This window comes from Callospermophilus lateralis, chromosome 1 (assembly GCF_048772815.1).
Source record: "Callospermophilus lateralis isolate mCalLat2 chromosome 1, mCalLat2.hap1, whole genome shotgun sequence".
In the NCBI taxonomy this organism is placed as follows: Eukaryota; Metazoa; Chordata; class Mammalia; order Rodentia; family Sciuridae; genus Callospermophilus; species Callospermophilus lateralis.
The window spans coordinates 211951661-211978962 of NC_135305.1; the positions used below are offsets into that span (position 1 = coordinate 211951661).

Sequence of the window (27302 nt, forward strand, 5' to 3'; positions counted from 1 at the left end):
ATTGGCTTGAGGTTGTCCCCATATTGGCTCATGATTATTCTGGAGCAAAGATGAAGCTGTCTTAGACTCAGAACAAGATTGTGTCTGTATGGTGACAAGGTAATCCTTGGTAGAAGTGAAAGTGGCTTCATGTCAATTTGGGGACCAGAGTGATCTGGTGCAAGGCAGCTCTGGGTTGAAGAGGTGGCTGACCTAATTTGCATAGGAGCTGATATAGTATGAGAATAAAGTTGTCTTTGCACAGGGGTATGGCTTTGCTAAATGGAACAAAGTGTCCTCTGGTTGGCTCCACTGTCCCTGTCCAGGGATGAGGTTGCCTGCATATTTCCCAGGTCCCCTTTGCAACGTGGAGATCAATGAGTGTGCATCCAACCCATGTGGCGAGGGAGGCTCCTGCGTAGATGGGGAAAATGGCTTCAGCTGCCTCTGTCCACCCGGCTCCTTGCCTCCACTCTGCCTCCCTCCAACCCATCCCTGTGCCCATGAGCCCTGCAGTCACGGCATCTGCCACGATGCGCCTGGCGGGTAAGACCCCTGCCCAACTCATGACCCTTCTGTTGTTTCTCTGGCCACTTGCCACCCTGACTGCCTCCCCTGCCAGGTTCCGCTGTGTGTGTGAGCCTGGCTGGAGTGGCCCCCGTTGCAGCCAGAGTCTGGCTCGAGATGCCTGTGAGTCTCAGCCCTGTGGGGCTGGTGGTACCTGCATCAGCGATGGAATGGGCTTCCACTGTACCTGTCCCCCAGGAGTCCAGGGTGTGTGTCCCACTCTCTCTCCCCGGGCTCTCTGACATCTTTCTCTTTGTTTCCTTTCTGCTCCATTCTCGTCTACATTTCCCTCTCTTTGCTACTCCTTTTTCCCTCTGAGGTGTTCCCTAGGGGGTTGGATATCAGGGAGGATCCCAGGGAGGAGGAAGATGAGAACAGGGAGTCCCTCAAGACTATTCCATTCTGCCCCCTCCCACAGGCCGTCAGTGTGAGCTGCTGTCCCCCTGCACCCCAAACCCTTGTGAACATGGGGGCCGCTGTGAGTCTGCTCCAGGTCAGCTGACTGTCTGCTCCTGCCCCCCAGGCTGGCAAGGTACATTAGCCCCTGCTTCCTTCTCCTCCTCTCTCCTACCTCCTCTGTGCCTTACCCCATACTGGGTTATGCTGGGGGTCAGAGGGAGCTTCACTCCAACACTGTCTCTTAGGGGAGCTTCCTTCTGGGAAAGAACAGAGCTGGATGTGGATACTCACAGTCCATATGGGTCTGCTCTGGAGAAGAAGCCATAAGGGGCTGGGGCTGTTACAACCCAGTTGTTCTGGGGACAGCTTCCTGGAGGGCAGACCATTTGTACCCACTGAAATAGATAGAAAGAAGTTCTGGAACGGCATGTGGAAAATATCTTTGCCTATCTCAACCTACAGGTTCTTCCTGTGCCCCAGATACCCTCAGACCCTGCCTTGCACCCTCTAACTGTAGGTGTTACCTTGCTCCCCATTCCCAGGCCCACGGTGCCAGCAGGATGTGGACGAGTGTGCTGGCCCCTCCCCCTGCGGCGCCCATGGTTCCTGCACCAACCTGGCAGGAAGTTTTAGCTGCACCTGTCACGGGGGTTATACTGGCCCTTCCTGCGATCAGGACATCAATGATTGTGACCCCAGTGAGTACAGGGGAGCTCTTGGAGAGTGTTGCCCTGGGGAGATTCATCAAGCCTATACTGTGGTGCTGTGCCCTCATGGTGCTGTGTTCACAGTTCTGTGCTTGCCTCATGTTACTCCTATGGAAACTGAGGCCCAAGGAGGTTTCTTGACTTGCCCAAGATCATACAGCAAATAAGGGAATGAGCTGGGCTTGGAACACAGGTCTGTCTGACCCTGAAGCCTGTGGACTACCTCTGACAGCTAGAATTAGGATGGTGTGTAGAGTATGAAATAAAGATCCCCAGAGTGGACTGGGGATGTAGCTCAGAGGTAGACCTCTTGCCTAACGTGCCTGAGGCTGTGGGTTTGATTCCCCAGCTCCTCCAAAAAAGAAAGAAAAAAAAAAAAAGAAAGGGAATTCAGAGAGTTTACTCTAGAGTGGTATCTAGTAAACAAATAACCAGGTCATGGATGCAATTTTAAATTTCTAATAGCCACATTTAAAAAAAAAAAAGGAAAAAGAAGGCAGAGGGTGGAGCTCAGTGGTAGAATGCTTACCCAGCATATCCATGAGACCCCATGTTCAATTTCCAGCACCATGAAAAACAAAGAAAAAGAAATGGGCAGTAATACATTTAATACTGTATTTTATTTAAACCAGTATATAAAATAGTATAATTTGAACATGTAATCAATATTAAAATGATTGAGATATTTTACTCTTTTAAACTAAGTTTTCAAAGCTTGAAATTCAGTATGTATTTTATACTCACAGCCTATCTCCATTTGTATTGGTAACGATGTCAAGGACTTAGTAACCAGGGAAGGCCTGTGCTGAGGCCAGGAATGAAAGCAAGAATAACTGGCAGTACAGCCGTCCCTCAGTATCCATGAGGGATGGTCCCAGGACCCCATGGATACCAAAACCCGTGGGTGTTTGTGCCCCTTCTATAAAATGGCTTAGTATTTGTAAAGAACTCATGCACAGCCTCTCAGATACTTTAAATCATCCTTATGTAAGTGATAATATCTAATACAATGTCAAGGGCATGTACATGCTTGTTATACTCTATCGTTTAGGAAATGATGACAAGAAAAAGATGTCTGTACATGTTCTGTACATATGCAGTTTTTTTCCCTATATATTCGTCCACTGTGGGAATCCACCAATGCTGAGCCCAAAGTTATGGAGGGTCGAGTATATTTACTTGGCAGCTCAAAGGGGCTTTTTTGGTTCTCCCAAAGCCCTCCCCTTCCCCTTGGGCAAGGTTTCCAGATGAGACAGGAGATAAGGCCACAAAAGGGGACAATATCCCTCTGACCAAATTTGTCCCCTCTCAGCTGAACCTGGTTTCCTCCAGGGTTCCCCTCTGTGACCCTGTATGGAGGTAAGGCCAGGTCGGCCAGGCAGTGGGGGCCAGGTGGGCTAAACAGACCTCTTCTCTTCTGACTACAGACCCGTGCCTTAATGGCGGCTCCTGTCAGGACAGTGTGGGCTCCTTTTCCTGCTCTTGCCTTCCTGGCTTCGCTGGCCCACGCTGTGCCCACGATGTGGATGAGTGTCTGAGCAGCCCCTGTGGCCCTGGCACTTGCACTGACCACGTGGCCTCCTTCACCTGCACCTGCCCGCCAGGCTATGGAGGCTTTCATTGCGAGAAGGACCTACCCAACTGCAGCCCCAGGTGGGTGGGGCCTCGACTTGAAACTCAGGGGCTCTGGCATGAGACAAGGCCTGAAATGGAGGGGGAAGGACTAGAGAGGAGTCCTTGGCTTGGCACCCAACTGAGGACTCTGATGCCTGAAGGGGCAGGGCCAGGCTTCGGTTTGGAGGGTCATCCTTAGAGACTCCGCTCCTTGAAGGAGCTGGGCCAGGGCAGATCCTGCAGGTAGTTCCCAATTTAGCGCTGAATCTTGGTAAATTGAGGCTAAGGCATGAGGTGGGTTCTCTGCTAAGCGCTGGAGAGTGGGAAAACTCCATCCAGTTCTAGGAGGGAGGATGGGAGGGGCGGAGCTTGACGCTCTTCCTCCCACTCCCCAGTTCCTGCTTCAATGGAGGAACCTGTGTGGACGGTGTGAACTCATTCAGCTGCCTGTGCCGCCCCGGCTACTTGGGTGCCCACTGCCAATATGAGGCCGATCCTTGCCTCTCCCGGCCCTGTCTGCACGGGGGAGTCTGCAGCGCCACCCACCCTGGCTTCCACTGCGCCTGCCGGGAGGGCTTCACCGGCAGCCAGTGCCAGGTGGGCGGGGCCACAGGTCCTGGGGGGAGGAGTCTGGAGGGTCTGTGGGAAGGGCCTGCCCCTCCTTCTGGGAGCAAAGCCCAGTACTGATTTTGAGGGTCATTTCTAGACCTTGGTGGACTGGTGTAGCCACGAGCCCTGTCAGAACGGGGGTCGCTGTGTTCAGAATGGTGCCTATTGCCTTTGTCCCCCTGGATGGAGCGGACGACTCTGTGACATCCGAAGCCTACCCTGCAGAGAGGCTGCAGCCCAGATTGGTAAGGGGGAGCCCATGGCCTGGTTGGCCTGTGCGTCAAGGGGAGGGTGTGTATGAACCTATCTTCTGCTGGTGTGAGCCAAACGAGGGCCACCGTGATGCAGTGTGTGACCGAATGTGTGTGGGTGTGTGATTGTGTGACAGCGACCAGGATGGTATGTGTGTCTGTCACCATGAGACAGCTGGGATAGTATGTGTGACTGAGCCGGTATGAGCATTAAAATCGTGTGTATGTCAGTGATTGAGACATACCAGCTGAGAGGATGTGTGACAACCCTATGGAATGTGGGTGAGATGCTAGGGACTGATGCCAGCAGGGATGTTGGGTGGTGTGTATGATGTAGGCAGAAAGAGGAGGAATGTGTAGCTGCCTCTGTGTCTGATGCCACTCTCCTCTTCCCAGGGGTGCGGTTGGAGCAGCTGTGTCAGGCAGGCGGGCAGTGCGTGGACCAGGACAGCTCCCATTACTGCGTGTGCCCAGAGGGACGCACCGGCAGCTACTGTGAGCATGAAGTGGACCCCTGCTTGGCCCAGCCCTGCCAGCATGGAGGCACCTGCCGTGGCTACGTGGGAGGCTACATGTGTGAAGTAAGGGTGTGACCCAGAGAGAGGGAAGGGAAACTAGTCATGTCTGGGCATGTCTGGGTGTGCGTGGGCACATATTTCTATGTGTCTATGACCTGGTATGGGTATGTCACTCTCTAGGCATGTCTGTGTTTTTGCTTTTGTGACTGGGTATATCTTTGTGGGTGTCACTGTAGGTAGATCTGGGGGTGTTTTTTTGGGTTTGCTTCTGACTTCAGTTGTTTCCTGGGCACATCTATATGTGTCTGTGCATGGCGTCTCCTTGTGAATGAATGAATGAACCAGAGTGTGTGTCCGGTTGTGGTACCTGAAGGGCATCTGGGTGTCTTTCCTGTGTGTTTGCATGTGTGTGTCCCTCGGCACTGGTTGTGTTTCCTTGTATCTGCATGTGTGTATCCTGCACACTGGGCATGTCTCCCTCTGTTGGGTGTCTGTGGGTGTCCTTTTGTGCTGGGATTCTGTGTGTCTTCACAGGTATGTCTAGGCATGTCTGTGGTTCTCAGACTGAAAGGATGCCTCTCTTGCCCTAACACAGTGTCCAGCTGGCTATTCTGGTGACAACTGTGAGGACGATGTAGATGAATGTGCCTCCCAGCCATGTCAGCATGGGGGCTCCTGCATTGACCTTGTGGACCGATATCTCTGCTCCTGTCCCCCTGGGACACTGGGTATGCCGGGGCCAGGGTTGGAGGATAGGATAGGAGGCCAAGTCTCTATCCCACCCTGATCACTTGCCTCTCGTCCCCAGGTGTGCTCTGTGAGATTAATGAGGATGACTGTGGCCCTGGCCCACCCCTTGACTCAGGCCCTCGGTGCCTAAACAATGGCACTTGTGTAGATTTGGTGGGTGGCTTCCGCTGCAACTGCCCCCCAGGATACACTGGCCTGCACTGTGAGGCAGACATTAATGAGTGTCGTCCAGGTGCCTGCCATGCAGCCCACACCCGGGACTGCCTGCAAGACCCAGGTGGGCACTTCCGCTGCCTTTGTCATGCTGGCTTCACAGGTAAGCATGAGAGGTAGGGCCAGCCTGGGACCTTTGTTCCTGGTATTTCTTCATTGTACTTGATTCAGGTGCTGCTGCTTTTCCAGGTCCCCGCTGTCAGACTGTCCTGTCTCCCTGTGAGTCTCAGCCATGCCAGCATGGAGGCCAGTGTCGTCCCAGCCCCGGGCCTGGGGGTGGGCTGACCTTCACCTGCCACTGTGTCCAGGTAGGTCTGTGTGAGTGGCATGGGTGGTGACTCCTGGGGGAGGATAAGGGGTGTGGCCTCAGGAAACGGTGTGGCTTTAGGGCGGAAGTGGATGGAAATGCTGAAATTACCTAGCAGTTGGGAGTGTAGGGTCTGGAGGTTGAGGTTTGGAGGTGTGGCCTTCTGAACAAGGCGTGGTTTGTATGTGAAGAGTTTGGGCAGGACTTGGAGAGGTTGGGGTCTCAACCTCCTCCATCTTGACCCTTCACCCTTCCTTTTCTTGACTCTCTTTCCTCTTCTCTACCTTTCCATTTCTCATTTTCCTTTCCTTCCCTCCTCCTTCCATACTTTTTTTTTCTCTCCCCGCCCCCATCCCACCTACAGCCCTTCTGGGGTCCGCGTTGTGAACAAGTGGCACGCTCCTGCCGGGAGCTGCAGTGCCCCGTGGGTGTCCCATGCCAGCAGACAGCCCGCGGGCCTCGCTGCGCCTGTCCCCCAGGGATGTCAGGGCCCTCCTGCCGGGGCTCCCGAGGGTCTTCTCAGGGGGCTGCCAACGCCACCTGCGCAGCTCTACCCTGTCTCCACGGGGGCTCCTGCCGTGCTGCGCCGCTTGCTCCCTTCTTCCGCTGCCTGTGTGTTCCGGGCTGGGATGGCCCGCGCTGTGAGACCCCCGCCGCCGCGCCCGAGATCTCGGAGGAGCCGCGTTGCCCGCGAGCCGCCTGCCAGGCCAAGCGCGGGGATAAGCGCTGCGACCGCGAGTGCAACAGCCCGGGCTGCGGCTGGGATGGTGGAGACTGCTCCTTGAGCGTCGGAGACCCCTGGCGACAGTGCGAGGCGCTGCAGTGCTGGCGTCTCTTTAACAACAGCCGCTGTGACCCTGCTTGCAGCTCACCTGCCTGCCTCTATGACAACTTCGATTGCCACACTGGAGGCCGGGAGCGAACCTGCAAGTGAGTCCTTCCATTCGTTGGTGCGTGGGCTCCTCCTTTGTCCCTTTAGTCAACTCTTTGCCCCTTTCTGTCTGCTAATGCACCACATCTGACCGTCCATAGCCCTGTCCCTTGCCCATTTGCCTCACTCTGCTCATCAGTTCATTCTTGGACGCTCTGTTGGGCTGTTTCTTCATTTTCGGGGTCTGTTTTGCTGCTCATGCCATCTGCACATCCATGTGTGATCTCTTGTCTGAGGGTCCCACCATCCATTTGCCCTGTCTCCCTCAGTGTGACCCATAGCTGCCCATTTCTTTTCATCCACATGCCCTTGGATCTGCTTTTCTCTTGCCTATACACTCCACCTGTCCATCCTCATTCCCTGTTTGTCTGGCTTTCTATCTGGAATTCTTTGAGTTCCTCTTGGGCCCAACTGCTTGTCCATTGCTTCCCTACCTCTCTCTCCTCATCTTTCTCAATCCTCCTCGCCATCATTCTGTTTAGTTGTTCCTCAGACACCGATGGCTTGGTCCCACCTTAGGACCTCTGCACTGGGCATATTTCCACTGCCTGAACTGCTCTTCCCCTGAGAAGCCACGTGGCTCTTGACCATCTTCTTCATGCCTTTGTTCAAAATGGTGTCACTTTTTCTGTGAGCTTCTCCCTGGTTACCTCCCAGGATGTCCCTTGCTTTATTTTTCTCCTTAGCATTTAAATCCATCTAGCACTGTGTGTGTTTATATTTGTTTATGTCTATTTATTTTTTTATTGACATGTATTGGGATGCTGTATTTTCTGCTCATCCATCTTATTTGCCATGTCTCCACCTGCTGGAGTGCCAGCTCCTCCTTGGCAAAGATTTGGGGCTGAGTCATATCCTTGATGTCTGTGGCAGCACCCGGATATAGCAGGTGGTCAATTAATAGTTATTGATTATATTAATACAGGTTGGGCATCACTAATCAAAAAAAATCGGAATACCAAAATGCTCCCAAAATCGAAAGCTTGTTGAGCACAGACATTATACCACAGTGGAAAATTCCATACCTGACCTCGTGTGATGGGTTACAGTCGAACCCATCACACAGTTGGGGTTGTGTCTCAGCAGTAGAGTGCTTGAGGTTCTGGGTTCAGTTCCCAGCACCACAAACAAAACCTCAGGCTCACCAAAAGTATTGTTTAAGTTACTATCAGGATATGTGTATAAAGTTCATATGAAAAATAAATGAATTTTGTGTTCGGGTTGAGCTCCATCCCTAAAATATCATATATATAATCCTTTAAATATTATACGTGTATGTATGTAATATGTACACATGTGATAGATCATATATATCATTGTGAGATATATATATATATATATATATATATATATATATACACACACACACACATACATACACACACACATACAAACATATATGTGGTATATCACACTTATATGCCAATATGTATGCAAATATTTCAAAATCCCCCAAAATGTGAGTTCTGAAACACTTCTGATCTAAGCATTTCAGATGAGGAATATTCAACCTATGGTTATCCAACCAGTGGCCTCACATGTGCTGGTACATTCCAGTCCTCTGTGCAAGCACTCTCTAGAGCCTGTTGCTCTATATGCTGTGTGTGCATTTGGGGTCTTAGAGGTCCCCTGACCCCGGTTCCTCTCTGCTCCTAGCCCAGTGTATGAGAAGTACTGCGCTGACCACTTTGCGGATGGCCGCTGTGACCAGGGCTGCAACACTGAGGAATGTGGCTGGGACGGGCTGGACTGTGCCAGCGAGGTGCCAGCGCTGCTGGCCCGCGGCGTGCTGGTCCTCACGGTGCTGCTGCCTCCGGAAGAGCTGTTGCGCTCCAGCGCGGACTTCCTGCAGCGGCTGAGCGCCATCCTGCGCACTTCTCTGCGCTTCCGCCTGGACGCGCGTGGCCAGGCCATGGTCTTCCCTTACCACCGACCAAGTCCTGGTTCAGAATTGCGGACCAGGAGGGAGTTGGCTCCTGAAGTGATCGGGTGAGTGACTCCACCTGGAGCAGCTGTGGGTTCAATTCCCAGCACCACAAACAAAACCTTAGGCACAAAAAATATTGTTTAAGTTACTTTCAGACGGTGTGTATAAAGTGCATAGCGAAACATAAATGACTTTTGTGTTTTGGCTTGGGCTTCATCCCTTAAATTATATATTTGCATATGTGTATGCAAATGTATACATGCAAATATTCCAAAGTCCCTCCTAATCCCCCAATCTGAATTCTGAAACAGGAGGGAGGCTCAGAGCCCGGCAGGGGAGGGGCACTGGTGACCTGGATCTTGTGTGTTCTCTTCCTGAGCATCTGAGAGTCCTCCTTAGCAGTGTTTCTCCCACAGGCTTTTCTTTCTTTCTTTCTTTCTTTCTTTCTTTTTTATTTCATTCTTTAGATACTGAGGATTGAATCAAGAGCTTTGCATGCCAGGCAAGCACTCCACCACTGAGCTACATCCCCAACCCTTATTTTATTTTGAGACAGGGTCTGGCTAAGTTGTCCAGACCCTTGTGATCCTTCTGCCTCAGCCTCCTGAGTAGCTGGGATGACCGGTGTGCACTGCCATACCTGGCTCCCACAGGCTTTTCAACCTCTTCTTCATTGACATTTACTGCCAGATCATTCTTTGCTGTGGAGGTCTGTTCTGTGCATGGTAGGATACTTAGATACTTAAAGCATCCCTGGCTTTTACTCCTTAGATGACAGTAACACTGCCCCCTAGCTGTGACAATGAAAAAACACCTCCAGATATGAGCAAGTGTCTCTTAAGGGGAGGTTGCAGACTTACACCTTGGGTGTAGTGCTACTTACTTCTGGAGATATAGGTGGTTTAGCAGAGAAACTGTTTAAGGGCCATGTGTAGGCTTTTTTTTTTTTTTAAAGAAATGAGAAATGTAGAAAAATGTAAAAATATCCTGTTGGTGACCTGGTAGAGGGAACAGAAAGGGACATGGCGTTTGATGAGTATGCTGAAGGAGCTTGAGAAGGATGGGTCCCAAACACGGAAAAGAGATATCAGGATGGGGATAGGGGCAGGCTCTGATTGGATGCAGCTGGAAGCAGAGGAAATGGAGGAGGGGACTGATGTGCCTTTCTTCTGCTGAAGTGACTGAGTGATAGAACATGTGGTGAAAAACAGGGGCTACTCTGGGCTTATAGAGTCTGAAGGGACTGGAGGTGTGGCGGGGAGACCCCCAGGAGGCAGAAGGTAGAAACAAAAAAGACAGTAGGATGTTGAGAATCATCGAAACTGGGAAGGGATCAGTGAAGTGGGGAGAGGAGGAAACAGAGCTGTGAACCTGGGGATACAGACCTATGGATTGGGTGAGAGAAATTAGCTTCAAAAAGAGAAGGAGAAACACTGGAGCTGAGCTCAGTGGCGGAGCGCTTGCCTAGCATACCCTAGATCCTGGTTTCAATCCCCAGTACTGCAAATGAAAAGCAGAACCTATGCTCAGAACCTCACCTCACCACTAGGGTGGGTGAGGAAGTTACCGCGATATTGACATAAAAACATTGTCTATTGGACTCTTGGCTCTGAGAACCCGGGTGGACACAGCAAGACTTGTTTTCGGGGGGCAGTGGGGTTGGAAGGCAGGTGGGTAGTGGAGACATGGCAGGTGGAGATGGCTCTTGTGAGGCTGGTGTGGGGAAGGAGGATGGGGCTTGGTGTCTGAGATGCATTAGGCAACCTCTGAGCCCTTGGATCCCTCGGCTCTGGCCCCGCAGCTCTGTAGTGATGCTGGAGATTGACAATCGGCTCTGCCTGCAGTCACCTGAGAATGACCACTGCTTCCCTGATGCCCAGAGCGCAGCTGACTACCTGGGGGCCTTGTCAGCTGTGGAGCGTCTGGACTTCCCGTACCCACTGCGGGATGTACGAGGTGAGGCTGGGCAGGCAGAGCAATGAGGCCCTGGCAGGTGGCTGCAGCCCCAGTGCGTAGTGGCACTGGTGTCTCCTGGTTCTTTCTTGCAGGGGAGCCGATGGAGCTTCCTGAGCCAAGTGTGCCGCTGCTGCCACTGCTGGCTGCAGGCGCTGTCTTCCTGCTGGTCATTCTCGTCCTGGGCATCATGGTAGCCCGGCGCAAGCGAGAGCACAGCACCCTCTGGTTCCCTGAGGGCTTTGCACTACATAAGGATGTAGCAGCTGGCCACAAGGGGCGGCGTGAGCCTGTGGGACAAGATGCATTGGGCATGAAGTAAGGACCCTGTCTTCTCCTTGCTCTGCCTGTGGGGACTCTGTGAGCCCTGCACTCCACCTTGGTCTGACTCTGACCTCTGACCCCATCTTCACCTTACCCTAGACTCCGCCTGGTACTCCTGTGTTCAGTCTCTTGACTGCTGACTCCATGATTCCTGGGGATCACCCCAGATTCCTGACCTCTGATTTTATTTCCTATATCATCATTTCCCTGATTCATATCCTTCCTGGACAACACCCTAAACCAGTTTCTCAAAATTTCCCCTGATTCATTCCTATGTGGCTGCCTGACTCTATGACCCTTGTGTGCATCCCAGCCCCTCCCCGACTCCCCATCCTTATTCTCTATGATTCCCACAACCAACCCTTGCTCCAACCTACCCTTACCTTTGACCTCACCTCTGACCCCCTTTCCACCCAGCTCATGTTCATCTCTCATGATCCTTAATTTCAGTCTTAACCTTGGACCTCACCTGTAACCTGATCTCTCTCTCAAGACCCCAGACCCCATTCTGAGTGTAACATTTCCCTGTGACTCCACGAGTCCTGACCCTTCACCACAACCTTTTCAATCCTGGCTGCCTACCCGACTCCATATGAGGGTAGCTCCATCTCCATGACCTCTGACACCATCTTCTGTAACCCCTGTGGTATGCCTGTGGCCCTCATCTATCCCCTAACCTACTGCTCTGACCCCTGACCCCACTCCTGTCTCTTCTGATTCCACTTTATTACTCTCTGGCTGCCAGCCCTGACTATACCCCTCGCAACCTTGACTTTCCCTCCTTCCTTCCCTCCCTCATTGAAATCTGTATCTTGGCCCTCCCCCTGCACCGATTGACATAGTGCCCCAATCCCAACTCCAGACCCCTGACCTTGCTTCTACGACATCTGCTCTGACCATTCTCAAATCCTCCTCCCAGGCCAGATGCCTCCAGTGTTCTTTCTTACGTTCTCTTCTTCCCATTGGTCCTACAGGAACATGGCCAAGAGTGAGAGTCTGATGGGGGAGGTGGCCACAGACTGGATGGACACAGAGTGCCCAGAAGCCAAGCGACTGAAGGTGCTGTCCCTTTCCCTGCCCCTTGCCCCTGTGTCTGGAATGGGGACCCCAATCATTAGTGGGAGAGCACAGGGGAGTCTCTGCTCTCCCTCCCTCCCCAGCTCCAGAGAATAGCCATAGTTTTGTGACCTCATTTTCTCCTTGGTGTGGCTCTGTGCTCTTGGAGGAAGAAGAGATTGGTCATGGGGCCCACAGGGTTCTCTAGGTAGAAGGAAGCATTCCTCCATCCTGCCCCTCCTCAACCAGGTTCCTGCTCCCAGGCCAGCATGGGGTCATCTCAAAGAAATGCCTTGACCCAGGTAGCAAGTCTGCTTTCTGTCTGTTGGTTCTAAGCTTGTCCAGCATCCCCAATGTGAATGTGTATCCACCTGGTCCTGCTTTATTTCATTTCCTGGCGCCTTCTCGTGGGCTCTGGGTTAGCTCAGACTGTGTCCTTGTCCATTTTCTATTCAGTCCAGAGCTGTATAATGTATTTTTTTAAAAAAGAGGTTTATTTGGCTCACAGTTTGGAAGCTAAAAGTCGGAGATTTGGGCCACTCTGTGGGTTTGGTCTCTGATGAGAATCTCATGGTAGATGGCATTATGGTATCAGGAGTTCATGCAGGAAAGATCAAATGGTGAGGCAGGAAGCCAGAGAGAAATTCAAGGGCAAGATTGACTCTTTTTATAACTCAGTTCCCATTTATAACTGGGTCCCTTGAGAAACTACATTAATCCCTTTCAAGGGCAGAGCTCCCAGTAACGCAGTTATCTCCTCTGAGACTCCACCTTTTAAAGGTTCCACCACCACTAAATATCGCTGCATCGAGGACCAAGCTTCCAGCACATGAGCCTTTGGATAACCTTAAACCATATCCAAACCATAGCAGCTTGCCATAAGATTATATCATAGACTGGGTGGCTTCAATAACAGAAATTTACTTTCTCACAGTTTGGAGGCTATCAGGGTTGGGTCCTGGTGAGGGATCTCTTTCTGGCTTGTGGACAGTCACCACCTATTTACTCCTTCCCCAGATAAATACCAGTTCTTGAAGGTTTAATGCTTATCCTCCACCTCTATGTTTCTTTTACCAGGGGTTTGTAGTTTCCAGAGTATAAGTTTTGTGCTTCTCTTTTTCAATTTAATTCTAAATATTTAGTTCTCATTGCTGTTGTCGGTGGGTTGCTCTCTTAATTTCGTTTTCATTGTGTTTGTGTTGGGGTGCTGGCAGGTGCTGTTCCCTATGCCTCTTTCTGTATGTAATACCCACTTTGGCTTCCAGCCTCTCCCTTCTTCCATCCTGGATCGAAATTGCATTTCTTCCTCTTATTAGTTCCCTGAGCTCCAGGGCATCCTTATTTCCTTGTCTGTAAGAAAGAGAAGCAGGATATTAATGATTTTCCAGCGTGCATACATCTCCATCACTAAATGTGGGAATGCCCAGCCCCATTCCTGGTAGTGTCTCTCCCCAACTCCAAAGGGTGAGGTCTGAGAACCCGGTCCCTGTTCCTCCAGGTAGAAGAGCCTGGTATGGGGGCTGAGGAGCCTGTGGATTGTCGCCAGTGGACCCAACACCACCTGGTTGCTGCTGACATCCGTGTGGCACCATCCATGGCACTGACACCACCACAGGGAGATGCAGATGCCGATGGCATGGATGTCAACGTGCGTGGCCCAGGTCAGCCACCTCCCAGAGGAGGCCTTTCACCTGTCCTACATTGGAGAGGTTACATCTTGGTCTGTGATCTGGGGAAGGTCTGGGCTTCTGTGTGTGTGTGTGCGTGTGAATTGAGATTCTTGGTTTGTACATAATAAAAGCCCAACTCAGACTAACTTAAGTAAATCAAGGCATTTACTGCCATGTAACTGGAAGTAGTGGGCCCATTTGGATCCTGGAATCAGTATTCCATTCTCCATGCCTTAGCTCCTGCCTTACAAAACCTTTCTTTGCTAGTGCTCCAGCAAAAGTCTCAGAATGCCTTCTGATTGGATAGACTGTGGTCACATGCTCATCTTTGAGCCAATAGGTGTGGTCAGGGGGCTGGAATATGCAGATTGGCTGGTTCATTTGCCTGTTGTTGAGCCAGGGAAGAAGATTGGCCTCTACTAGGGTTTGAGACTGGAGAATGGGGTACAAGTGATTTCTTAAGGAAAACCGCGAAAGCTCATGCAGGGTGTAGCAGATCCTGTTGTCCAGATCCTCTTGGATCAATTTTTGCCACATTTCAGAGTATTCCTTTTCCAGATTTATTTTGTTTTTACTCCACATGGCCTATACCTGTTGCTCTCTTGAAGTCCTCCATGCTACGGGGGCTGGAGTGGCTGGGAGTATTTTGTCCTTGGGGGTGGTTCTTAGTTAATGGATGCAAGAGTATGGAAGGCTCCTTTATCTTGAACTAGATTACAACTGTGGGGTACAGCTAACTTTAGAGTCCTCCTGTGGGATCAGACTGGAAACCCTTCTGAAATTTGCCTGATCTTGTGCTTGCTGGACCTTCTCTGTCCCTTGTCCTATATCCCCGACTCCCTAGGAGCCTTTTTGTGATCAATCATGTGCCCATGAGTCCTCATCCTGGGGGTGGGTGTGCAGATGGCAGGATTTGCCACTTTCTTGTCCTCCTATGTGTCCTGTTTGCTCCTAATACGGTGCCGTTGGCATTATCTCCTGGAGAAACCTGTGTCTTTGTGACATGCTCTGATCCCTACAGATGGTTTCACCCCGCTCATGCTGGCCTCCTTCTGTGGGGGGGCCCTGGAGCCAATGCCAACTGAGGAAGATGAGGCCGACGACACATCAGCCAGCATCATCTCAGACCTGATCTGCCAGGGGGCCCAGCTTGGGGCTCGGACTGACCGTACAGGCGAGACTGCTCTGCACCTGGCTGCCCGCTATGCCCGGGCAGACGCGGCCAAGCGGCTGTTGGATGCTGGGGCAGACACTAATGCGCAGGACCACTCGGGTCGCACCCCTTTGCACACAGCCGTCACTGCTGACGCCCAGGGTGTCTTCCAGGTGAGACAGGTCCACCTCTTTGGACATTAGAGATGGGGGTGGCATCAGCCAAATATGGGTTTGAGCTTGGTTCGTTCTTTCAGAGCTTGTTTTTTTTTTTAATTTGGAAAATGGAAGCTGGTGCCATGGCTCATGCCTGTTATTTCAGCAACTCAGGAGGCTGAGGCAGGAGGATCACAAGTTTGAGGCAACTTCACAGACCCTCTCTCCAAAAAAAAAAAAAAAAAATGGGAATAAGGCTGTAGCTCAGTGGTAACATGCTTGCCCTGCATGAGAGAGGCCCTGGGTTCCAACCCCAGCATCACAGAAAAATGATAAAGTGGGAATCTACCTGAATACAGTGTCTGGCAAGGGTAAATTGTGTCTGAATTAAGATTTTTTTCCACTTCAGGATGTTACAGATGTGTATCTGTACAGCTGTTCTATTTGTCACTGTCAGTACTGTATTCAATTAATCACATGAGATATTCAGCACTTTTTTTTTCTCTTTGCAGTGCTGGGGATCCAACCTAGGGCCTTGCCCACTCCAGGAAACCACTCTTCACTGAGCTACATCCCAGCCCAACACAATTATTAAATAGGTTTTGTGAATGAGGTGTGGTGTCACATGCCTATAATCCCAGTGACGCTAGAGGCCGGGGCAGGAAGATCACAAGTTCAAGGCCAGCTTTGGCAACTTAGTGAGACCCCCCTCTCAAAATAAAAAGGGCTGGAGAAGTAGCTCAGTGGTGGAGCACCCGTGGGTTCAATTCCCAGTACCTGGGGAAAAGTAAATAAAATGAAATAGGCTTTTTTGTTAGATGATATTGCCCATCTGGAGGCTGCTGTGAAAGTGTTCTGAGTACTTTCAGAGGTGGGCTAAGCTTAGCCCTGATGTTTGATAGTATAGGTGTATTACATTTGTTTTCAGTTTAGTATCTTTTCAATATTTGATGGGTTTATTAGGATATGACTGCACTATAAATCAAGGGGCATCTGTAGCTTGGTTCCAGAGGAATGGGGATTGGGGACCTCAGTGGGGGGGTGCAGGCTTAGGGGTGCTCCTGAGCCTTTCATTCCTGCTATGGCTTCCCTGCGGTATCTTCTCTTTTCCAGATTCTCATCCGGAACCGCTCCACAGACCTGGATGCCCGCATGGCGGACGGCTCCACCGCACTGATCCTGGCGGCCCGCCTGGCTGTGGAGGGCATGGTGGAAGAACTCATCGCCAGCCACGCCGATGTCAATGCTGTGGATGAGCTAGGTAGGCTGGCAGGCTGGCTGAGGAAGCCATGGGTGCAGCTGGGAGGATGTCCCTGGGCCCTGACTGTTGATGTGAATCTGCAGCCATGTCACTAAAGCTCTCGTGCACACATAACCTGGCTCTCACAAGGACTTAACACACTTTTGCAAGGTCTTTAGGGCATCTCAGGGTTTTAAAAAAGGGTGTGCTTCTCCAGGACTCTTCAAGCTGCTTTGTTGGAAACTCACTTTACTTCTATCTGCTGGACAGTTATAGCAATGTTGCACATTGAACAAATTTGTAATGATGGTGGCTCCCCCGAGCCCGCTTGCTGGCTCAGACCAATCTGTGCCGATTCAGCCATCTGTCTGCAGGGCCAGAAGGCTTCACACAGCTGGAGACACGTTCAGACACTTCCACACTTCCTTTAGAGTAGGTGTTCTCAACCTCAGCGTCATGCAGTTTGGGGTGGGATAGTTATTGGTTGTGGGGGGACTGCCCTGTGCACTGCAGGGTGTTGAGTAGCATCCCTGGATTTGACCCCTTAGATGCCAATTGCTATTGGCATCTTGATGTGTGACAACCAAATATTCCTATGGAGAAAATTGTGCTTGGTGGGGAACCACAACTCTAGAGTAGTACCAGGCAATAGCACTTTCTGTGGTGGTGGAAAGAAATATTCTCTGTGGGCACTGTCCAATATGGCAGCCACTGGCCATGTGTAGTGACTATTGATTACTTGAAATGTAGTGGGAACAAGTGAATAATTAAATGTTCTTTTAATTCATTTAATTTAAAAAAAATTTTTAAATATTTTTGTTTTAGTTGTAGGTGGACACAATACCTTCACTTATTTATCTTTATGTGGTGCTGAGGATTGAACCCAGGACCTCACGTATGGTAGGCGAGTGCTCTACCACTGAGCCCCAGCCCCAGCCCCAGCCCAGTTTTTAAAATATTTTTTGTTTAATATATATTATAACTTTGTTTTATTTGCTTTAAAATACACACACACATATACATACAAATGTTCAATTTTTTGAGTCATAATTCATATACTGTATAATTTACCCTTTAAAAATCTAAAGTATAAACTTTGGGCTGGGGACCTATCTCAGTGGTAGAGGGCCTGCCTAACATGTGGGAGGCCTAGGGCTCCATCCCCAGTAACTGCAAAAAAAACCAACAACAACAACAACAAAAAAAAAAAACAAAGTATGATATATTCAAAGGTTTTTTTTTTTTATTTATCTTTTTTTTTTTTTTTTTTTTTTTTACTCTACTGGGGATTGTAAAATTCATTATATTTTTGCATAACCACAGAGTTGTGCAGCTATTGCCACAATGAATTTTTGGAATATTTTCATCACCTGAAAAAGAAATTCTCACCCCTTAAGCAACATTTGCAGATCCCTCACGTCCCCAGCCCTAGGCAGCCATTAGGTACTTTCTGACTCTGGATTCACCTGTTCTAGACATTTCATATCAATGAAATCATGCCATGTGGCCCTTCATGTCTGGCTTCTTACTTTATGTTTTTAAGGTTCATCCATCTAGTGTCATGTGTCAATGCTTCACTTTTCTTTTCTTTCTTAATATTTTTTAGTTGTCAATGGATCTTTTTTATTTTATTTATTTATTTATATGTGGTGCTGAGGATCAAACTCAGGACCTCACACATGCCAGGCAAGTGCTCTACCATGGAACCACAACTCCAGCCCCTTCTTTTCTTTTTAATTAATTAATTAATATTGTGGTACTGAGAATTGAGCCTGAGACCTCATACATGCCTGGCAAGCACTCTGCCCCTGAGCCACATCCCCAGCCCTTGTTTTTATAGCTGAATAATATTCCACATTATGGTTGGACACTTATCCATTTATCCATTGATGGGCATTTGGGTTTTGTACTTTTTGGCCATTATGAATCGTGCTTCTGTGAACATTCAAGTACAAGTTTTTGTGTAGAGTAGTTTTCCTTTCTCTTGGGTATATACCTAGGAGTGGAATTTTTAGGTCTTATATTTTTAAAAAATATTTTTTAAATTTATTTTTTAGTTTTAGGTGGACACCATATCTTTATTTTATTTTTATGTGGTGCTGAGGATCGAACCCAGTGCCCCATGTGTGCTAGGTGAGCGCGCTACCACTGAGCCATAACCCCAGCCCCCAGGTCATATGTTTTTTCAAAGCAGTTGCCCCATTGTGCAATTCTACCAGTGTTGTATGAGGGTCCTCATGTCTCCATATTTTTGAAAATGCTTGTTTTTTTTTTTTTTTTTTTTTTTTAACCCCTCTTTCTTCTCCTTTTTCTCTTTTGAAACATGGTCTCACTGTGTTGCTCAGGCTGACCTCAAACTCCTAGGCTCAAGCAATCCTCCTGTCTCAGCCTCCTGAGTACTAGGACTCCAGGCATGTACCACCTTGCCCAACTTTTTCTGTCTGATTATAGCCTCCTAGTGAGTATAAAGTGGATAGCCCTCTGGTGGCTGATGATGTTAAGCATCTTTTCATGTGCTCATTTTATCTTCTTTGGAGAAATGTTCATGGAGATCCTTTGCCTGCCCCTCCCCCTTTTGCATAGATATTGAGATCCTTTTTATTATTTTTTTTAAATATATATTATAACTGTAATCTCAAGTGGTGGGAATTATAGATATGGACCACCATGCCTGGCTTCTTTTTACTTATTTATGTTTTTGGTACTAAGGTTTGAGCCCAGGGGCACTTTACCACTGAACTACATCCCTAGTCCTTTTTATTTTATTTTGAGACTGAGCCTTGCTAAGTTGCTGAGGCTGGCGTAGAATTTGCAATCTTCCTGCATCATTCTCCCAAGTTGTTGGGATTATGGGCATGTGCCACCATGCCTGGCTGCTATTATAATTATTATTATGATACCTGGGGATTGAACCCAGGTGTGCTTTACCACTGAGTGACATCCTTAGCTCTTGTAATTTCTATTTTGAGATAGGGTCTTGTTAAGTTGCTTAGGGTCTTGCTGAGTTGCTGAGGCTGGCATAGAACTTGTGATTGTCCTGACTAAGCTTCTCCAGTTGCTGGGGTTATAGATATGCACCACTATGCCCAGCTTCTTTAATTTTCTTGATGGTGTCCTTGGAAATACAACAGTAGATAAATTGTATATCATAAATAAAATATACAATTTATCTATTGTTGTTCATTGTTGCTTTTGTGTTTGCTGTCATGTCTCAGAGTCCTTTGCTTAATTCAAGACTGTGAAGATCTACTCCCATGTTTTCTTCTAGAGGTTTTATAGTGTGAACTCTTACATTTAGACCTCTGATTCATTTTGAGTTAGCTTTGCATAGGTAGGATCCAGTTGTTTGAGCACCAATAGTTGAAAAGACAGTTCTTCTCATTAAATGGTCTCAGCCTACTTCATTGAATTTTCATTAGTTTAAATGTGAAAGTCCACTTGTGACGAGTAGTGTCTGCATTGGACAGCACAGCTCTAGGTTCAACCGAGTTAGGTCCACACAGCAGCTATTATATATGAAGAGCCATTGGGTGTGTGCACACAGTGTACCCCTTGGTCAGAGGAGTCATGCAGCTCTCCATACACATGAACCCAAATACAGGTACTAAGGCACTTGCAGCAGCCTCTCACCCTCCTACCCCCTGCCGGGCCATATTCTAGTCACCTACTGCCCACTTATGATACGGGACCTGGGACATGAATCTTACCTTGACCCTGATTTCTTTTCCCCTTCCAGGGAAATCAGCCTTACACTGGGCTGCGGCCGTGAACAACGTGGAGGCCACCTTGGCTCTTCTAAAAAATGGAGCCAACAAGGACATGCAGGACAGTAAGGTGAGCCCAGGCCCTCAGCCCACCGGAGGGGGGGCAGCATCAGCATAGCCCCCCACAGGTGGTAGAGAACAGGGTGGGATAAAGCTGGTGGGGGCATTCACCCTGCCTGAAGCCAGTTTTCAGGGGTAGGATTTGAGGCCGAGAGGCTTCAACAGTGGATCAGAGAAGTGTGTCGCAGTTGCTCTGTGACCTTGGGCTATTTGCCTAACCTGGGTAAAGCAGGGCAGTAATGATACCCATTCATCAATTCTCTTGAGGATTCAGTGAGCTAGTGTGTTTTCAAAGTGCTTACGGGAACTTTAGTGAAAAGTAACTGTTAGGATCTTTGCTTGAAAATCCTTCTAAGGTGGTTTTATATAATCTTATTTTATAAATGGGAAAGATGGGGTTGGATGGGTGGTGAATTCTGTGCTTATTTAAAATTTCCATATTTTATTTATTATTATTTTTCCTTTAACCTTTAAAAAATTATATTAAAATATAATTTATTTTGATTACTGAGATTTTTGGTGCTCCTTTAAGTTCTGTGCCTCAGGTGACTGTCTCACCTGAGTTACCTGCTGGGTGAATGTGGTTCAAAGGAAACAACTTGCCCAGGTTCCCTCTGCATATTTGGGATTCCAGTCCAGGTGGGACAAGCTCCAGTGTACAAACACTTGGTTCTCTGGCTTCCCCAGAGCCTGGAGACCTTGCTGGTGTTGACCAGAGTGACCTTGACCTTGACATCTCTGGGTTCTGCCCCCTTCCCCAACCCAGGAGGAGACCCCGCTGTTCCTGGCTGCCCGGGAGGGCAGCTTCGAGGCTGCCAAGCTACTGCTGGACCACTTTGCGAACCGGGAGATCACAGACCACCTGGACAGGCTGCCGCGGGATGTGGCCCAGGAGCGACTGCACCAGGACATCGTGCGGTTGCTGGACCAGCCCAGTGGGCCGCGCAGCCCCCCTGGTCCCCATGGCTTAGGGCCCCTGCTCTGCCCGCCTGGGGCCTTCCTCCCAGGCCTCAAGGCAGCACAATCTGGAGCCAAGAAGAGCAGGAGGCCCCCCGGGAAGGCAGGGCTGGGGCCGCAAGGGGCCCGGGGCAGGGGCAAGAAGCTGACGCTGGCCTGCCCGGGTCCCCTGGCCGAGAGCTCCGTCACGCTGTCGCCGGTGGACTCGTTGGACTCCCCACGGCCCTTTGGTGGGCCTCCTGCTTCCCCTGGAGGCTTCCCCCTTGAGGGTCCCTATGCAGCCGCCACAGCCACCGCAGTGTCCTTGGCGCAACTTGGTGGCACAGGCCGGGCAGGCCCCCTAGGGCGCCAGCCTCCTGGAGGCTGTGTGCTCAGCCTGGGTCTGCTGAACCCTGTGGCTGTCCCCCTCGACTGGGCCCGGCTGCCTCCACCTGCCCCCCCTGGGCCCTCATTCCTGCTGCCCCTTGCACCGGGACCCCAAATGCTCAACCCTGGGACCCCCGTCTCTCCCCAGGAGCGACCCCCGCCCTACCTGGCAGCCCCAGGACATGGCGAGGAATACCCAGCAGCAGGGGCCCACAGCAGCCCCCCAAAGGCTCGCTTTCTGCGTGTCCCCAGTGAACACCCCTACCTGACCCCATCCCCAGAGTCCCCTGAGCACTGGGCCAGCCCTTCTCCCCCCTCCCTCTCGGACTGGTCCGATTCCACACCCAGCCCTGCCACTGCCACGGGGACCACTGCCACAGCTGCTGGGACACTGCCTGCCCAGCCACACCCCTTGTCTGTCCCCGGCTCCCTTGCTCAGGCTCAGACCCAGCTGGGGCCCCAGCCAGAAGTCACCCCTAAGAGGCAGGTGTTGGCCTGAAACACGCCCAGTTCCTGGATCTTGGGGAGCTGGGGGGCATCCCCTCCTGACTCCTCCCTACTTTAGTTTTATTCATTCTCTCCTTTCTCTCCACCAGCCTCCTGCGGTCCTGCCTTGCCCTGGCCATCAGCCCAGGGCCTCAGTTTTCCTTTATTTATAATGGGTGGGGACTGACCTCCTACCCGCTCAGTCTTGTAACAAGTCTGGGATCTTCTCTTACCCCCTCTCTGCCCCCCAGTTTTCTCTTCCCTCCTCATTTTCTCACACTCTGACATGAGTGAATTATAATGTTTTCCTTTTTTTTTTTTTTACATTTTGTATAGAAACAAATTCATTTAAACAAACTTATTATTATTATTATTTTTTACAAAGTATATATATGGAGACACTCCCTCCCCCCTGCGAATCCCCCAGTGCCCCTGTGGGGCTGAGTCTGTGGGCCCATTCGGCCAAGCTGGATTCTGTGTACCGAGTACACAGGCATGACTGGGATCCCGTGTACTGAGTACACGACCCTGGTATGTACCAAGTAGGCACCCTTGGGCGCACCCTCTGGGGCCAGGGGTCAGGGGAGACTTGGGAGCCTCCTCCCCACCCCTCCTCCCTCACTTCACTGCATTCCAGATGAGACTTGTCCTGTAGCCTTGCTGGGGAAGGGCCCTTCTGGCCTGAGCCCCCCTCCAGGCTCCCACCCTCCCAGAGTTTGGGCCATATCCCTTTGGGAACGGGGGGCAGCTGGTGGAAAATGGGGGCCAGGGGAGATGTGTGCATTCTATTCTGTCTTCCCATAAATATGGGACGGCAGGCAGGAGAGAGGAGCTGCCTGGGTGGCACCTTCTCCTGGTACTCCCCTGGCCCAGGCTCATGGCAGAATAGAAGTATTTTTAGGCTATTTTTGTAATATGGCTTTTGTAGCTGAATTCAAGCCCTGCATTGTACAGCCCCATTTCCCTCACCGCCTAATAAAGGAATAGTTAACACTCAGTGTCATTGGTCTGTGTCTAGGTAAGGTGGGGAGTGGTGGTGGCTGGGCTCTTGTCTTTCCAGGGCTAAGGTGAGCTCCCATCTTGGGCCGAACCTACTTGGTTTCCTTGGCCACTCATGCTTTCTCTCTTGGCAGGTGACTTCACTGATTGGATCAGATGTGTTTACATGACTTAAGTTGAGCCAATCAGATTTCCTTGTTCGAGGACTTTCTTTCCTTTTTTTTTTTTTTTTTAAATATATATATTTCTTTTTTAATATTTTAATTGGACACAATATCTTTCTTTCTTTATTTTTATGTGGTGCTGAGGATCGAACCCAGCGCCTTGCACATGCTAGGCGAGCGTTCTACCGTTGAACCACAACTCCAGCCCCTGTTCAAGAACTTTCTATAATGGAGATGCTAAGTAAAACTGTCAGTTGGTGGGATTTTAAGGTCTCGGGTAGATTAAGAAGTACTGGTTGCAATTCGAGGCAGTGGGTATTTCACACTCCTGTCCCCCATGGTGCTGGGAATGGAACCTAGGGCCTCAGGCATGCCAGGCAAGTGCTCTACCACTGAGCGACATCCCCTGCCTTTGTGCCATGGCTACTGATGAGCAGCCAGACAGCACCACGATGAAGGTAATGTGCCGGGAAAATCGGTTGAGCGCCAAATTGGCTCCCTAAGGCTGGAGGGAGTCTCAGATCCAGATACAGTATTGATTGCACTTAACTGAGCGTTCGTTCATTCCACTGAAATCAGCAGGTATGTATTAATTGCTCTGTAAGTGCCAGATGCTGGTTCTGTATGACTCTCACCTTGACTTCAAGCTGTGGAGTTCTGAAGATATCCCTGTGGACATGTAATAAAGACTCTCTTACATATACAGCTTCAATGGGTTTCTTTTTTTTTTTTTCTTCCTCCTCCTTTCTCCCCTCCCTCCCTCCCTCCCTCCCTCCCTTTCTTCTTCTTTTCCTCTTCCTTCCCCCGCTCTGAGCTACATCTCTAGCCCTTTTTATTTTTGCTTTGGCACAACTGGGATTATAGGTATGCACTACTGTGCCCAGCTTGAGTGGGTTTCTGTTTCTTGCAACAAACTATGCTCCAAGACAAGTTGTGTTTAAGGCTCCCTAGGAAAGTGCTATAGTTTGGATCTGAATGTCCCCAAAGGCCCAGGTGTTGAAGGCTTAGTCCCCAGTCCATGGTACTATTGGGAGGTGGTGGAACCTTCAAGAGTGGGCCTCGTGGAGGAAAAGTGAGGTCATGGGCGTGCCCTGGAGGAGGATATGGGGACCCTGGCCTCTCCTGTATTTTCACTTCCTCGCTGCCATGAGGTGAGAACTTTGCTCCATTGTGTGCCGTGATGTACCACCTCACCACAGGCCCCAAAGCAAAAGAGCCAATGGACTGAAACCGTGAGCCAAAGTAAACCTTTTCTCCTTCAAGTTGATTTTCTCAGGTATTTTGTAACAGGGATGGAGAGCTGACTGACACATCACGGAGGGTCAGTGGAATAGGATGTCCATAAATTCTCCCTGTCACTTGGAGTGCTCTTGGATGTAAGTGACACAAGAATCAATTGGTTTAAGCAAGAGAGAAGTTTATTAGGTCACATAAAGAAAAAGGGCCAGCTTAGGTGAAGTTTGACCCAGCAGCTCAAATGATGTCAACCAAGGCGGAGTTTCTTTTCATGCCTACAGCTTTTCTCTTCCTCAGTTTTATCCCCAGGCTCCAGTCTCTCTTTTATATCCCAAGACTCCAGCATTTTCTCTATGACAGCAAAATAAATGCCAAAGTCATAGACCATATTACAGTGTCCAAGGAAGAGTGGGGTTGATTTTCTATGGACCTCAATTGGGTCACGTATCCATCCTCTAATGTAGAGTTTCTTTTTCTTTCTTTTTAAAATGTTTATTCTTAAGTTTTAGGTGGACTCAATATCTTTATTTTACATTTATATGGTGCTGAGGATCGAACCCAGTGCCTTGTGCATGCTAGGTGAGCACTCGACCACTGAGCCACAACCCCAGCCCTTAATGGAGGGTTTCTTAACTTCAACAATATTGACACTCGGGGCCAGATAATTCTTTGCTATGGGAGCTGTCTCCAGACATTGATAATTATTCAGTAAGAGGCAGAATCAACCCCTGCGATGGGATATGGGGGGTGCTAATTTCTTTCCTCTGCAGTGCAGTGGAGGGAACCCAGGAGCTGGCATTTGCTAAGCATATGCTGGACCACTGGCTACACCCCAGCCCCAGCCCCAGCCCCAGCCCCAGGCTATGCTAATTTCTTAATGAGTTTCTTAAAGTCCTCTCTGGTACTGGGGGTGGGATACATTTAGAGGCAATCAGGTTTGCAAGATGAATTCTGTGGAAGCAACAAATTGCAACAAATTAACATTCACTCCACTTTCCCCTTCCTTTGGGGAAGGAGAGAGGCAAGAGTCTTTTCTATTTTTTTTCCTATCAATTGAGTGCTCAATTGGCTCCCTAAGGCTGGAGGGAGTCTCAGATCAAATTGGATCAACTATCAAGTTGGTTTTATGTCCTGTTCATCTAACTGCTACCTATTTATTGGGCTCCTACTGTAAGTCAAGTCCTGGGCAAGTTGTTGACAGTAAAATGATGGACCACACAAGCCCCCCCGCCTCTCTACTCTGAGGGATTTGAGGCTAGTTAGGGGGGGTATAGGAGGTGCCCATTATGTTCCCTTAGAGTTTACCATTTTTAGTTCATGCTAGAGGTGTCTGGCTGTAAACGCTTGAGATTTCTACCTGGTGACTTTCTTTTGTGTGATGTAGGAATAAACCCCGACGAATGAGAGATGGTTGGGAGTTGGTGGATACATACCTCAGCTTCCTCATCTTTCTCTCTGGGGGAAATTCTGATGTAGGATCCAGTTTTTTGAAGGCTGCCCATTGGGATTGATGTTCACTTACCCATGACAGCATCTGCTCTTCCTCGTTTTGGAGCTCTCTGGAATGATCTCTCTATTCAGAATTTCTGACACTGGACTCCTTGGCTGGAGAGAAACCCATCTTAGCTGTGTGTGTGTGTGAGTAGGTACTTGAGAGTGATAGCTAACATACCTGTTGGGGCTTACGAAAGTCTGGGGGGTTGGGTTGTGGTTTAGCTATAGAGGGCTCACCTAGCACATGCAGGGCCCTGGGTTTGATCCTCAGCACCACATAAAAATAAATAAATAAAATAAAGGTATTGTGTCCAACTACAACTAAAAAATATTAAAAATAATAAAAAAGTCTGGGGATCCCCCTCCTTTTTTTCGAAGGCCATAGAAATGAAGAGACAATCACTCTGCCCAGTCTGTTTTCTCTACCGTATCTTTCAACCCTGGCTTTATGAAACAGGGCCTTGGAGAAGAGTGTCCCACAGAGGGAATCCACCTTTTGTACCAGGTAGAGCCAGCTTTACTTGTTAGCACTTGAGACTCCCAGGAATGGTCAGGGAGGGGTGCCAGGTGGAGAACTAGGAAGCCTGCCTGCCATCGTGGTTGGGAAAAATGAGCTAGTGGGATTCAAGGTTTCAGGTGATGTGACTTCACAGTGCCCCACAGTTGGGATGGTTTGGAGACTTTGGATTTGATGTCCCAATTAGCTTTCTTTCTTTTTTAAAAAATTTGTTCTAATTGTACATGACAGCAGAATGCATTTTGATTCATTGTACAGATATGGAGCACAACTTTTCATTTCTCTGATTGTACACAATGTACAGTTGCACCATATGTGCAGTCATACATGTACCTAGGGTAATGGTGTCCCTCTCATTCCACCATCTTTCCTGCCTTCATGCCCCTTCCCTTCCTTCCCTTTGCTCAATCAAAGTTCCTCCAATCTTCCCACAGGCCCCCTCCCATTACGGATCAGCATCCACTTACCAGAGAGATGATAAGATCCACTTATTACTTGGCTTGTGGTTTTGGGGGGATTGGCTTACTTCACTCAGCATGACATTCTCCAACTCCATCTATTTACCTGCAAATGCCATAATTTTATTCTCTTTTAATGCTGAGTAATATTCAGTTAGAAACTCTAGTGGGCTTTTTCACTGTCAGGACAATAATGGAGCAGCTGAGTGGCTGCCATTTGTCCTCCAGATCTGCACCTCCTCCACTCTGTTCTGTGCCCCAGAGGGTGATGGTGGTGGTGGTGGGAGACGTCAAGAGACTCCCTTGCTCTCTGATGCCCACTTGGGATTGGCCAATGGGAGGCACAGGTGGGAGATTAGAGGGCGAGAGGTACTCCACTTATTTATCTTGACATGGAGTCTTGTTATGTTGCCCAGGCTAGCCTCAAACTCCTTGGGTCAAGGGATCTTGCTGCTTTAGACCCTTGAGTAGTTGGCAT

At 49.5% G+C, this 27302-nt stretch overlaps 1 protein-coding gene across 1 annotated transcript in view; it reads left to right on the plus strand.

Moving 5' to 3' along the window:
- Notch3 (notch receptor 3) overlaps positions 1-22953 on the plus strand; it is a 34953-nt gene extending 12000 nt beyond the window's left edge. The window contains exons 13-33 of the mRNA XM_076847244.2: positions 333-525; positions 602-753; positions 965-1078; positions 1488-1643; positions 3080-3305; positions 3662-3863; positions 3973-4120; positions 4523-4707; positions 5240-5372; positions 5453-5710; positions 5797-5915; positions 6279-6844; positions 8502-8834; positions 10574-10728; positions 10821-11043; positions 12024-12108; positions 13604-13766; positions 14797-15101; positions 16197-16344; positions 20060-20157; positions 20914-22953. Coding sequence (XP_076703359.1) covers positions 333-525; positions 602-753; positions 965-1078; positions 1488-1643; positions 3080-3305; positions 3662-3863; positions 3973-4120; positions 4523-4707; positions 5240-5372; positions 5453-5710; positions 5797-5915; positions 6279-6844; positions 8502-8834; positions 10574-10728; positions 10821-11043; positions 12024-12108; positions 13604-13766; positions 14797-15101; positions 16197-16344; positions 20060-20157; positions 20914-21969 — 5018 coding nt within the window. The 3' untranslated portion in view covers positions 21970-22953. The remainder of the gene's footprint in view (positions 1-332; positions 526-601; positions 754-964; positions 1079-1487; positions 1644-3079; positions 3306-3661; positions 3864-3972; positions 4121-4522; positions 4708-5239; positions 5373-5452; positions 5711-5796; positions 5916-6278; positions 6845-8501; positions 8835-10573; positions 10729-10820; positions 11044-12023; positions 12109-13603; positions 13767-14796; positions 15102-16196; positions 16345-20059; positions 20158-20913) is intronic.
- Positions 22954-27302: the final 4349 nt, after the last annotated feature.